Source organism: Squalius cephalus, assembly GCF_949319135.1.
Source record: "Squalius cephalus genome assembly, chromosome: 16".
NCBI classification, from domain to species: Eukaryota; Metazoa; Chordata; class Actinopteri; order Cypriniformes; family Leuciscidae; genus Squalius; species Squalius cephalus.
The window spans coordinates 2215001-2228696 of NC_137137.1; the positions used below are offsets into that span (position 1 = coordinate 2215001).

Below are 13696 nucleotides of genomic sequence, written 5' to 3' on the forward strand. Positions count from 1 at the left end.
ATAAGTGGACTAAAAGGAAAATATAAAATGCAACAAAAAGTGTAGAAAATTGCACATTTAATAAATCAGCATAAGTATAATAATGAGACAGCCACGCCCACGTATAAACAAAGATCAGATTGATGTGCGGCATATTATAGAAGCTTTTCAGCAATCAAAGCCATAATATTCATATTCATATTATTTATGGATTATTGCAGTTTTCATTATAAATGATTTATCATTATTGTTTTAAATTCATGTTCCTGGTAATCTTGAATCAGAATAAGTTCCTCTTGCATCTCTTCTCTTCTCTTCTCTGATGATGTGGGCGGGGCAACCTGTCACTCACATGAGATCAGCCAATAGCAACCCACAACCATCCAATCAATTCCACACAGACAAAATCAAGCCCCGCCCACATTTGTTCTTGTTCCAGAAGCGTTTCCCTCAGATATACGACACAATAGAGAAGAAAAGATCATCTCAACGTCAGTTTCATGCTTTAAGGTGGTTTTAGGACAGATCATCTCACCGTTCTTACTGGCGGCATCCACCACCTCCATGTACGCCGACGGCTCTCCGGCTTTGATGTACGAGTCGATGGCTTCTTTAACCAGATCTCTCTGAAGCTGAGCCTGAGCGAGCTGACTCCACACCGAACCCTCTCCACACCGCTCCGCAAACTCATACGCCCGGTCCAGATTCCCGATGTGCTCGATCAGAACCTGCGATCAGAACGTGTCAATCCAGGCGACCGTGTGTCGGTGATCATGTGATCGTGTGTTTGCGTACCTGTATCGCTGAGGTGTTGACGTCAAACTTCTTAAAGATGGAGAACGCCTCTTCGTACAGCTCGTTGCTGATGGCGATGTTGGCGATGTCAGGAGCGTCGTAGTTGTCCAGGCGGTTGATGTACTCCATGACCCGCGTACGGTCCGCTTTAATGGCCGTCAGTATCAGCAGGTTCTGCAGGTTTCTGATGCATAAAGACACGGTTACAGTCGACATTCAAAGTATATATTGCATAATCGACATCAGCAAACTAGATCAATCCCATTATAATATAATATAATATAATAAATTAGAATATCTACATGTATTCATTTAGCAGATGCTTTTATCCAAAGCTTCTTACAAATGAGGGATGACATTAATCTTATTTAAATTAAATTAAATAAAACTAAAATAGATTCCTTCTATTATGATAATATAACAATAATAGGTTACACTTTATTTCAAGGTGTCATTGTTACAGTGTAATTATATATTTAAGTACTTAGTAATATTAAGCAACTACATTTACTTACTATTGAGTTAGGGTATGATTAGGGTTTGGTTGAGGGTTAGTTGCATATAATTATGCATAATTTACTGTTATTACTATGGTAAGTACAAGTAACATATGTAACGGACACTGTAAAATAGTGTCATCCAAAAATATAATATAATAATTTACATTTATTCATTTAAAAGATGCTTTTATTCACAGCACTTACAAATGAGAAAAAAATAAATATTTAATCTAATTTAATGTATTATAAATGTAATAATCTAATATAATATAACAATGTAATGTATTACATTTATTCTTTTAGCAGATGTTTTTATTCAAAGCTACTTGCAAATTAAAAATACAAAAGCTATTAATCATCTAATAACAACATAATATGTCATATAATATAATTAGTGCTGTCAAATCGATTAATCACAATTAATCATATCTAACATAAACGTTTGTGTTTATATAAAATATGTGTGTGTACATATTATTATATTAATATACGGTATATTATACTGTACATATGTGTGTGTGCGTATACACACACACACACATATATAGTCTCTACATACAGTATTTATACACATATATATTATATAAACACAAACATATTCAGTCAGTCAGGAATTTATCAGTATTTGTCAAAATACGAATATTTAATTTACACATTTCTTTAGATTTTTGCTATGTATTTTATTCATTATATTCTGGTATGTAATGGTAATTCTGACCATTTACATAAAAATGTCAGCTTGTCTCCAGCATAACATGAATGAAAGATCAAGCGGTGCGACACAGACTGACCTGTGTTCACTAAATATGGAGTTCTCCAGAACTATTTTCTCCAGGAGTTCGATGAGCTCGTTGGGCAAATCCGCCGTCATGAACGCCTTCACCGTCACTGACACTTCCTCGGGATCCTGCGTCTCAGGTAGAGCGGTCTGGACCACCTGTGCACACAATCCTCATCATCACTGTGTGGAATAACCACACACCGGTGCCCTTGGTTTTTTTAAAGGGCTGGTTGATTATGATTTGACTTTTCTAACTTTAGTTAGTGTGTAATGTTGCTGTTTGAGCATAAACAACATCTGCAAAGTTACAACGCTCAAAGTTCAGAGTAAAGGGAGATATTTGCCTTTAAAGAAATCGCTTTTTAAGGACTACAACAAACGGCTGGTAGAGACTACACCACATTCCTCCTGGGTTAGTTCACTAACCCGGTCATTTGTCAGCGTCTTCCTTCTCCGTGATCACACGTTTGAGTCCTCTCAATGTAAAAGTCTTCACTACTGACTGACTCACTCATTAAGGCCGTGTGTATGAAGGTAAAATTATGTCATAATGAATTGCATGCGCAGGGTAAGATTTGTGAAAGTGTACATAAATTGCAAGCGTAAATTAAATTTGCATGTGCAAGAGAAGATTTGTAAAAATGTAAATCGCCTTTCAAGTGTAAGGAAAAAAATATTTGCTGCATTTTACTGTTATTCATAAGTGTAATTCGTGTATTGTGAAACTGCAGCTTCATGCTAACGCAAAATAAACAGGATCTGTATTCTTCTGACTTCCATTTTTACACGCTTACACTTTTGGCACGGTTTTCACGCACAAATACGGCCAAAAGCACTGCAAGCCTGTGAACAGCAATTTGCAACCGAAAGCAACAGAGTCAGGAACTGCAAAACAGATTAATTGCATAAAATCAAACTTTGTGTAAAAAATAAACTGTTGCAAATGTCTAAATGACTTGGGTGCATGGGGCAAAAAACTTCCCGAAATAACCCGGTTACAGATATTTCAGTTGAGACGCTTTGCTTGTTATAATACGGAATATCCACAAAAGTGTTAATAGTATCTCATTTCACACATATTTTGTTTCTGTGTTGATTCTATATTAAAAAGTCGATACAATGTAACATATTTTCTCTGGCTCTTGTTTTAAATGATTTTGTTCTGTTATTATGTTTCTTGTTGTCGTCTGTTGACATCGTACAAGCAGAATGTAGCGGTTGGTCGGTGTGGTATTAGTCCCGCCCCTCCTCCACTGTGATTGGACGGTTCCTCCACTGTGATTGGACGGTTGGGTAAAAGGTGACAGTGATGAGCGCTGCGTTTTACCCAAAGTTGAACATTCTTCAACTCTCGGCGACCGGTAAAAAACGGCGAACGCTCAACGATTCAGCGTGAAAAAAACATTCAGCGCCTCGTTACGCTCATGGCGTTTTAAAAACGCGGTGCTCCCATTGAAAACAATTGAAAAAACACGCCAGCCGCTTGAAAAAAACGACAAAAAGACAGTCTTTGCCGCCATCTAGTGGTGAAATAATGTATGTAACTTCTGTTGCTGTTTACGGTCAGGGACTATTTTTTCCAGCGGAAGGAAGGCTTTTAGTGATTTTACTTCATGAAAGTTGCATAGATACATATTTTTCGGCTTTAATATTTGTATTGTGTGGTAACCGGTTTTATAAAAGCAATAAGATACTCGAGGCTAGTGCTGTATCGTGAATAAGTCATGGCTAAAGGGCGTTGTTAGGCACGACGCAAAGCGGAGTACCTTATTGCTTACATATATCGCATTATATTTTGCAGTTTATTCCCATATATTGTTGTTCCGTAAGTGAGATGTTTGCAGACTCTTGCCTGATCGATCAGTGGCCGTCTGTAGGGGTTCGTCTCCTGCAAAACCTCAGCCCACAGATCCGGATCTTTCCGACGCACCAGGTACCGAGACTCGCTTTTAAACAAGGAGTTTTCATTGCACACCTACAAGAGAGTTATGCATTATAAACAGCATTGGGGGAAACGCATTACAAGTAACTCGAGTTACGGAATCAGATTACGTTTTCAAGTAACTAGTAAAGTAATGCATTACTTTTTAAATTTACAACAAAATATCTCAGTTACTTTGTTTTCCCATTTCTTGACTGACAGCTCTCTTGTCCCAATGTTGAGAAAAAATCATATGTGCAGAGGCGTTGTGTGTAAACATGATGGTTATTGTAGTTCTAGACTAAATGTGAGCGTGCATTTACTCATCTCACTTGCACAAAAAAGACTCAGTATTCCTCAAAATGAATAAATCAGTCAAATGCAAAATCAGACTATGCAAACATCCATTAATTAAATATGTTAAATAAAACAAATATTTTTATGCGTTTTAATCTCACTTTATCGATCAATGTACTTGCGGCTGAAGCAAAAATTACTTTATATTTTTAGTTTTTATTGGTGGTGTTAAACTTTTTTCTTCTGTTCTCCAGAATAGCTGAAGGGTTTGTTTGAGCGGCGCCCTCTACTGAACACGCGTGAATCTGCACTTCCTTCAGCCTGAGGATTATTATTTCACTTTTGGTGTGAAAGGGTCTTTACATTTGACCAAAAATAGCACTTTTTTTGTTATAATACACCCAGACCAGGTGAGAAAAAGTAACGCAAAAGTAACGTAACGCATTACTTTTCTTAAAAAATAACTAAGTAACGGAATTAGATACTTTTCAAGGGAGTGACGCAATATTGTAACGCATTACTTTTCCCCAACACTGATTATAAAGGACATTTATCTATGCAAACAGGTTTCCTGCGGGATGGATGTGAACCTGTATGAGCTCCAGGTCACACTGTCCTCTCTCATAGGACACGAACGCCAGGTGCGGGTCTCTCTTCTCGCAGTATCGGCCCACGATGGCGCTGTCGTAGTGCAGGTTCTCTCGGAGGAAGCGCTCAGGACTGTTGTTACTGTCTATGTAGATCTTCATCAAGGCATTGTGGGTAGCAGGTTCTTCACAGCCATCCTGAACTCGAGATTCCAGCCAGGACAAGAGCAGCTTCAGGCTGGAGACAACGAGCACAGAGACACGGATCTGTCAAACATGTTTTATCTTATTAAGAAAGAAATCAATGTATTAAGTGTTTTTCTTTCTGATGATTCTGATGATTTTGATATCTGAATTTGATATCTGAAATAAGAGTAATATTTAACTCTTAAATGCATGATTTCATATACAATTTTTTTATTTTAGATATAGTCAGTTCATTTTGTATTAATATATACATTTTTGTTTTAGATATATTACATTCATTTTATATTAATATAAAAAATTGTTTTAGATATAGTACATTCATTTTATATTCATATTTACATTTTTTATTTTAGATATTGTAAATTAACTTTATATTAATATATACAATTTTATATTTTAGAAATAGTAGATTCACTTTATATTATTTATTTATTTTTTTACATAGAGTAAATTCATTTTATATTAATATACACATTTTTATTTTATATATAGTGGATTCATTTTATATTAAAATATACTTTGTTATTTTTTAGAAATAGCAGATTCATTTTATATTAATATATACATTTTATTTACGGTAGATTTGGATCTTATATAGTAGATTCAGAGTATTTAATGCAAGAAATACAGTAAATATATCTATCAAAAAATAATGAAGGGATGTTTTTAATTTGTGAGTTGTGATCAAATATTTATGATACATTGAATAGTTACAATATAGTACATTTTATTGGTAATATATTTTCAATTGATCTAAATACTAAATTTAAATACTATTTAACTGTTTAAATGCGGATAATTCTACGTTAAATACATATTATATGATGATATGTTATATTATATTTGATATATTATAAATATTCTTAAATATCATAAATATACAATGCATCTAATGACTTTTTACATAAACTGCTATAAAAATGTATTTTTCATGTGAAAACGCATGTTTTAATCTTGAGAAGAGGACGGATAGGACAGGTTGTACCGGTTTCTTTTCTCCACTTCCTCCACCAGCTGGTCGGTGCTGAAATCTCCTCGTACGGCCAGGATCAGACTCTTAATGGTGTCCTCGGAGCAGTCGACGTCCAGCAGACCCCCGACCACCACCGGCAGCCGGCTGGGGTTCACCTGCACATTAGCTCTGCACAATTAATCGCAATGAAACCGCACGCCATTTGGCAAAGGCTGCGATTATTTTATGCGCAGTTTGTCAGTGCAGCGGCTGATCGGTTGTAAATGCTCCATCTGAACACCAGAGTCTCACACACACACACACACACACACACCACATATCCATCTGAACACCAGAGGGCGTCTCACACACACACACCACATATCACTCTGAACACCAGAGGGCGTCTCACACACACACACTTGGACATATCCATCTGAACACCAGAGGGCGTCTCACACACACACCACATATCCCTCTGAACACCAGAGGGCGTCTCACACACACACACACACATGCCACATATCCATCTGAACACCAGAGGGCGTCTCACACACACACACCAAATATCCCTCTGAACACCAGAGGGCGTCTCTCACACACACACTTGGACATATCCATCTGAACACCAGAGGGCGTCTCACACACACACCACATATCCCTCTGAACACCAGAGGGCGTCTCACACACACACACACACATGCCACATATCCATCTGAACACCAGAGGGCGTCTCACACACACACGCCACATATCCATCTGAACACCAGAGGGCGTCTCTCACACACACACCAAATATCCCTCTGAACACCAGAGGGCGTCTCACACACACACGCCACATATCCATCTGAACACCAGAGGGAGTCTCACACACACACACACACATGCCACATATCCATCTGAACACCAGAGGGCGTCTCACACACACACACCACATATCACTCTGAACACCAGAGGGCGTCTCACACACACACACCACATATCCCTCTGAACACCAGAGGGCGTCTCACACACACACACCACATATCCATCTGAACACCAGAGGGCGTCTCACACACACACACCACATATCACTCTGAACACCAGAGGGCGTCTCACACACACACACCACATATCCCTCTGAACACCAGAGGGCGTCTCACACACACACACCACATATCCATCTGAACACCAGAGGGCGTCTCTCACACACACACCACATATCCCTCTGAACACCAGAGGGCGTCTCACACACACACACCACATATCCATCTGAACACCAGAGGGCGTCTCACACACACACACTTGGACATATCCCTCTGAACACCAGAGGGCGTCTCACACACACACACACACACCACATATCCCTCTGAACACCAGAGGGCGTCTCACACACACACACCACATATCCCTCTGAACACCAGAGGGCGTCTCACACACACACACACACACATGCCACATATCCATCTGAACACCAGAGGGCGTCTCACACACACACACCACATATCACTCTGAACACCAGAGGGCGTCTCACACACACACACTTGGACATATCCATCTGAACACCAGAGGGCGTCTCACACACACACCACATATCCATCTGAACACCAGAGGGCGTCTCAGACACACACACACACACATGCCACATATCCATCTGAACACCAGAGGGCGTCTCACACACACACGCCACATATCCATCTGAACACCAGAGGGCGTCTCTCACACACACACCAAATATCCCTCTGAACACCAGAGGGCGTCTCACACACACACACACACACACATGCCACATATCCATCTGAACACCAGAGGGCGTCTCACACACACACGCCACATATCCATCTGAACACCAGAGGGCGTCTCTCACACACACACCAAATATCCCTCTGAACACCAGAGGGCGTCTCACACACACACGCCACATATGCCCCGCCGCAGAAGTACGATAACACACATCTTTCCAGGAAAGCTGAATAAACAGAAGATTGAAACGCTTGAAGTAATAAACACACGACTGCCTTATTCTGAGTAAGAAGCTCATCATCTCACAGAAGGAGGAGCTCAACTCTCGTCATGAAGTGAGTTTGGAGGAAAAGCATGTTATTAATGTTATGTTATTTATCATAAATGCTTCTCGTGTTTGGAAAGATGTTCTTTTTCAAATGCACGTTATAAGTGACTCAAACTCGCAGTGCTTTCAGAGTGAGCAGCGTTTACAGAGCCGATCATCAATGACACGCTGCGCATGATCACAGCCTTTGCGATTTCAAAATCGTGATAAGCCAAATCGGTTTAAGTGCGATTTTATGCAGCCCACATGTGGATATCTCAGATACACGATTCACTGGCGTGTTTGTGTTTGTTGCGTTCAGGACTTTGGCTGTACCTTCTGCACGTAGATCTCGATGTATTTCTGCAGGCTGTTGCGGTACAGGTACAGAACCAGATCGTGGACGAAATCGAAGCGGTCGCACACGATGATGAGAGGAAGCTGATCTGTGAGCTTGGCTTCCTGTGCAACAACACGACAAAACACACTTCAAAACCTGCTTACAAATACAAATCAAGATCTGATGCATCGCGTTGCCTTCCTGTGCTTTACTGGCATTTACTTGAATTATCATGAACTGATGCAGTCACAGCAGTGTGAGACAATGCTTATAATAAAAGAGCAATGGATAAAGGGGAAAAATAGCTACTGTTATTAATTAAATTATATTGTAAATGTAAGCAAATGTTGAATGATTTGCTATTGTCATTAATTAAATTCATTTAATTAATTTAAACTGTTAATAATTAAATTAGAAAATGTAAATGTAAGCTAATGTTGAATGTTTATTTCATTGTTATTATTCCAATCATTTCAATCAATTTAAAATAAATTAATTGAATAAAAAATGTAAATGTAAGCTAATGTTGAATGTTTATTTTATTGTTAATAATTCAAATAATTTCAATTTAAAATAAATTGTTATTTGAATAAAAAATGTAATTCCAAGCTAATGTTGAATGTTTATTTTATTGTTATTAATTCAATTTCATTCAATTAATTCAATTAGTTAAAATAAACTGTTATTAATTCAATTTAATTTTAAAAAAGTAAGCTAATGATGAATGTTTATTTCATTGTTATTAATTCAATTAATTAAAATAAATTGTTAATATTTACTTTAAAAATTGTAAATGAAAGGTAATGTTGAATGTTTATTTTATTATTCATTACATTAGTAAAAATAAATTGTTAATTAAATTTAAGAATGTAAATGTAAGCTAATAATACATGTTTATTTTATTATTATTAATTAAATTAATTAAAATAAATTGTTAATATTTAATAAAAAATTGTAAATGTAAGCTAATGTTGAATGTTTATTTTGTTGTTATTAATAAATAAATTACTTAAAATAAATGGATAATTATTTGAATAAAAAATTTTAAATGTAAGTTTATGTTTCTCTGTTTTTATTTATAGTGTTATCAGTATGTTTATTACCATACCTGTGAAATTTCTTCTGTCATTGTTTTTCTCATCTGAATGAATGCTTTTGTTAATATTGTGTAAAATAATTGTCATTTATCTGAAGACAGATGCCCTGAACTGGATTTTCTTGAACTCGTCATGCATCGATGAGCATGTTTCTCTGTCCCGTACCTTGAGGAAGTTCTTGACGCGATCGGCGTCGTAGCAGTTGCTCTCTCGACAGATGCGCTCCACCTCTTTGATCTGGCCCGTCTTACACGCCGCCTGAATGTATTTGAAATGCACTTCTGGGTCTTGACTGAAGTTCACGATAGATCCCAGAAAATAAAACAGGCCTGAAAGAGACAGAAGAATATTTCACCAAAACAACCTCTGAAGCTTTAAAGTACCCCGATTATGCTATTCCTAATGTTGTTTTAGCGTCTCCCACAATAGATTCACATGCATCCAAGGTCAAAAAACACTTGAATTTTCTCATAATATCCACTTCAGTATCAGCTCTTTTCTCACAGTGTCTGAAACAGTTTGATAAAGGATTCAGTCTAGAGCACGTACGGGTTCAGCTCTATATTTTAAATGTTCAGCCGGGTGCGGATCGGGTCCCAATCTATTACTTTGAGTCCCGGGTCGGTTTAACATTGTGTGTAATTCCCGAATGGATCGGACTCGGAGAACACCCGGCCGTGATCAGAGTCAGTCAGCACTGCTTGCTTGTGTGTTTTTTAAACTTGCAGCTTGTAAAATTAGGATAAGAAAAGTGTGAGCCTGGAAATATGGTTAAAAACACACAAATTGCGTTAAAGGGGTGGTTGAATATGATTTCACTTTTCTAACTTTAGTTAGTGTGTAATGATTGAGCATAAACTGCTGTTTGAGCATAAACGACATCTGCAAAGTTATAATGCTCAAAGTTCAAAGCAAAGGGAGATATTTGCTTTTACAGAAATCGCTTTTTAAGGACTACAACAAACGGCTGGTAGGAACTACAACGAGCTTCTTCACAGGTTAGTGACATCACAAACCCTCAAATTGACATAAACCCCGCCCCCGGAACACGATTGATAGATTATCAAGACAGAATATGCCATTCAGAAGTGTTGTCTACATGTTGTCACTTCTTCTTGAGTCTCTCCATCTTTCTGACTTCGGTTTGAACATAAAAGGCTAAAAGTTTTTGAAATTTTCAGTGCATGTGTGTGTGAGAGGTAATCAAAGCTGCTAAGGACAAAATCATTTGAAGCTCCGCCCCCTGTGCTGGGAGCAGCAGCTCATTTGTATTTAAAGGGACACACACAAAAACGGTGTGTTTTTGCTCACACAAAAAGTGACAATTTAAACATGCTGTATAAAAATATCTGGGTTCGGGTCAAGCTTTCAAATAATAGACGAGTCCGGGTCGGTTCCGAATTTTTGGACCCGTGTAGACCTCTAATTCAGTCTCTCTAAGCCCCGCCTTTCTGAGAGCTGCTCTGCTCTGATTGGTCAGATGGCTCAGTCTGTTGTGATTGGTCAGAATCTAAACGCTCATTATCATATCTGAATCTCAGCTCTTGATCACAGTGATACGAACAGTAACGATGGCGTGGGTTTTACCGTATCAATCTCACCAAAGTGGATTTGCTTTGTCAGCAGAAAACAGCGTCTTCTCCACACGAACAACACGAACCAAACTCTTCCAGTCTCTGATACACTACAGTGTTTGAGGGCGGAGCTAAGAGACGCTGCTCAGCCAATCAAGACCAGAGGCTGGCATTATGCAAATTAGTTACAAACCTACACAGGTTCAGCAGGAAGTGAGTCTGAATTACTGACGACTCGTTTCAGTTCAGAATCACGTCTTTCTTTTAGGAGACAAAAACTCTATTTATCTGCACTGAAACTATGCAGAGCTTTTACATTCACGCACAGCTCTGTTACACACTTCATGAAAAGTCAAATCTGAAAACGCATAATAGAGGCACTTTAAATACACAGTTTATGAGCGTCTCACCCTCGTAACTCTTAAAGGACTCGAAGAGCTCCACCAGTGTTTGCGTGCCCAGCTGCTCGTGGTACTTGGTCGCGACCTGAACGCTCAACTTCAGGTTCTGCCGCAGGTTTGCCGCCAGCATGGCTCTCAGACACTCCACGGAGTCGCCGACAGACAGAGAGCCGAAGAAATTCACCAACCACTGAGAGAATCAGAGGAAAAACAATGTTTAATACTACTGACAGACATGGTTATTTAGCTCAAAGTGTGCAGACACACACGGACACACACTCGCGCACACACACGCTCACGCTCTCACACACACACTCACGCTCGCACACACACTCGTGCACACAGACTCACGCACACACACACTCACTCACTCACTCACACACACACACACACACACACACACACACACTCACACTCACTTACTCACACACACACACACACACACACACACACACACTCACTCTCTCACTTACTCACACACTCACTCACTCACACTCACTCACACACACACACACACACACACACACACTCACTCACACACACACACACACACACACTCACTGACTCACTCTCTCACTCTCACACACTCCCTCCCTCACTCACACTCACACTCACACACTCACATACACTCATTCACACATACACTCACACTCACACACACACACTCACACACACTCACTCACTCACTCACTCACTCACACACACTCACTCATTCACTCACTCACTCACACTCATTCACACATACACACACACACACTCACTCACACACTCACTCTCACACTCACGCACCTCTGGGTTGAGCAGGTGTGTGTGTACGATGGCTCGCTTGATGTCGTAGGGGTCGGTGTAATGCTCCAGCGCTCTCTGCAGTAAACCAGCTTTCTCACACAGCTGAGCGATGTGAGCGCGGTCGTAGTGTGTGAACATCTGATTCCCCAGGATCGCATCGGCCACCTGCACACACACAGCAGGCTCAGAGACGCAGCAAAGCAAAGCTAGAAGTCTTGATGTGATGCTTTCGGTTTGCAACATCAAATCCTCCTGGGAATCTTACTAAAAATGTTAATATAAATATTAAATTAAATAAAAAATGTTGCATTGGAAACTAACCAAAATAAACAAGTTTAAGTACTAAAATTACTATAAAAAAACTGAAATAAAAATAAAGCTAAATAGACAAAACTAATAAAAATGGCAAAAGCACATAACAAAACATTAAAACAAACTAAAATTAAAATTATTAATTATTAATATATATGAATAAATACTACTAAAAATAACATTGGTTCTTAGATGGTCAGAGTTTTTTTTAAATTACAACTGAAAATATAAATATAAACCAATTAATAATTACAATGATAGTATATAAATAATACTAAAATAGCACGGGTTCTCAGGTGGTCATTAGTCCCAAATAAAAAGTATCACATTATTCTGATATTGTGCTCACTCATCTTGTATAAATATGATAGTTCTGACACGACGGCAGCGTTAGCTTCACCTGAGGGGCGTGAATGAGGTTCATCTCCAGGAGGCGTGTCTGAAGAGGCCCCTCCTCCACTCTGTTGTTCTTCAGAACGTCCAATAGGAATGAAGTACACTGCTGCACTAGAGGACCCTCCATGAAGACATCAACCACCTGACACACACACACACATATACAGTCAAACCTAAATGTATTCAGACACCTTCAACATATCTCACATTATCATAGTTTATTTGCTATAGCCCTATTAGGACTGGATTAACTTTACAAGGGTAGATGGAGTGTAATTTTACCACAGGACGTCTGTAATAGTAATGGCCAATTCGCACGGGATAAGATATCTCAGTAAAACTACTTTTAAACAGGAAATGATGAAATATTTACGTACATATTTACAGCGGGTCTATTCGCACGGGATTAGTATCACCTGAGGTCATTTTTACTGAAGGTAAAAGTTGCCGTAATCTTTACTGACATTGTCCGTGATGATCACTGAGATGCACATTCGGACAGGACTAATATCACAGCGAAACTCTGGTAATGATTACTTTACCTCACCTCTCCATGTTAAACTAGTGCCGTCCGAATAGGGTTATAGTTTAGAAAATGGTAATAAAATATGACAAGAACTCAGAGTTATGAACTCAGTTGATATTTGACTGGTTTTGTCCGTCCTTCTGTTAGACTGTCTCACACATGAATCATGTTGAATATCTGTCAGCTGTTAAATTTAACTACACAATTAGATAA

At 38.8% G+C, this 13696-nt stretch overlaps 1 protein-coding gene across 3 annotated transcripts in view; it reads right to left on the reverse strand.

Moving 5' to 3' along the window:
* The window catches only part of cltcl1 (clathrin, heavy chain-like 1), a 58139-nt gene that overhangs the window by 18137 nt on the left and 26306 nt on the right, over positions 1-13696 (reverse strand). For all 3 annotated transcript variants that reach the window (XM_079896516.1, XM_079896517.1, XM_079896515.1), the window contains exons 11-21: positions 12962-13099; positions 12250-12414; positions 11470-11650; positions 9651-9814; positions 8385-8510; positions 6053-6195; positions 4864-5098; positions 3908-4030; positions 2066-2211; positions 775-958; positions 515-707 (exon numbers count right to left, since the gene is read on the reverse strand). In XM_079896516.1, coding sequence (XP_079752642.1) covers positions 515-707; positions 775-958; positions 2066-2211; positions 3908-4030; positions 4864-5098; positions 6053-6195; positions 8385-8510; positions 9651-9814; positions 11470-11650; positions 12250-12414; positions 12962-13099 — 1798 coding nt within the window. The remainder of the gene's footprint in view (positions 1-514; positions 708-774; positions 959-2065; positions 2212-3907; positions 4031-4863; positions 5099-6052; positions 6196-8384; positions 8511-9650; positions 9815-11469; positions 11651-12249; positions 12415-12961; positions 13100-13696) is intronic.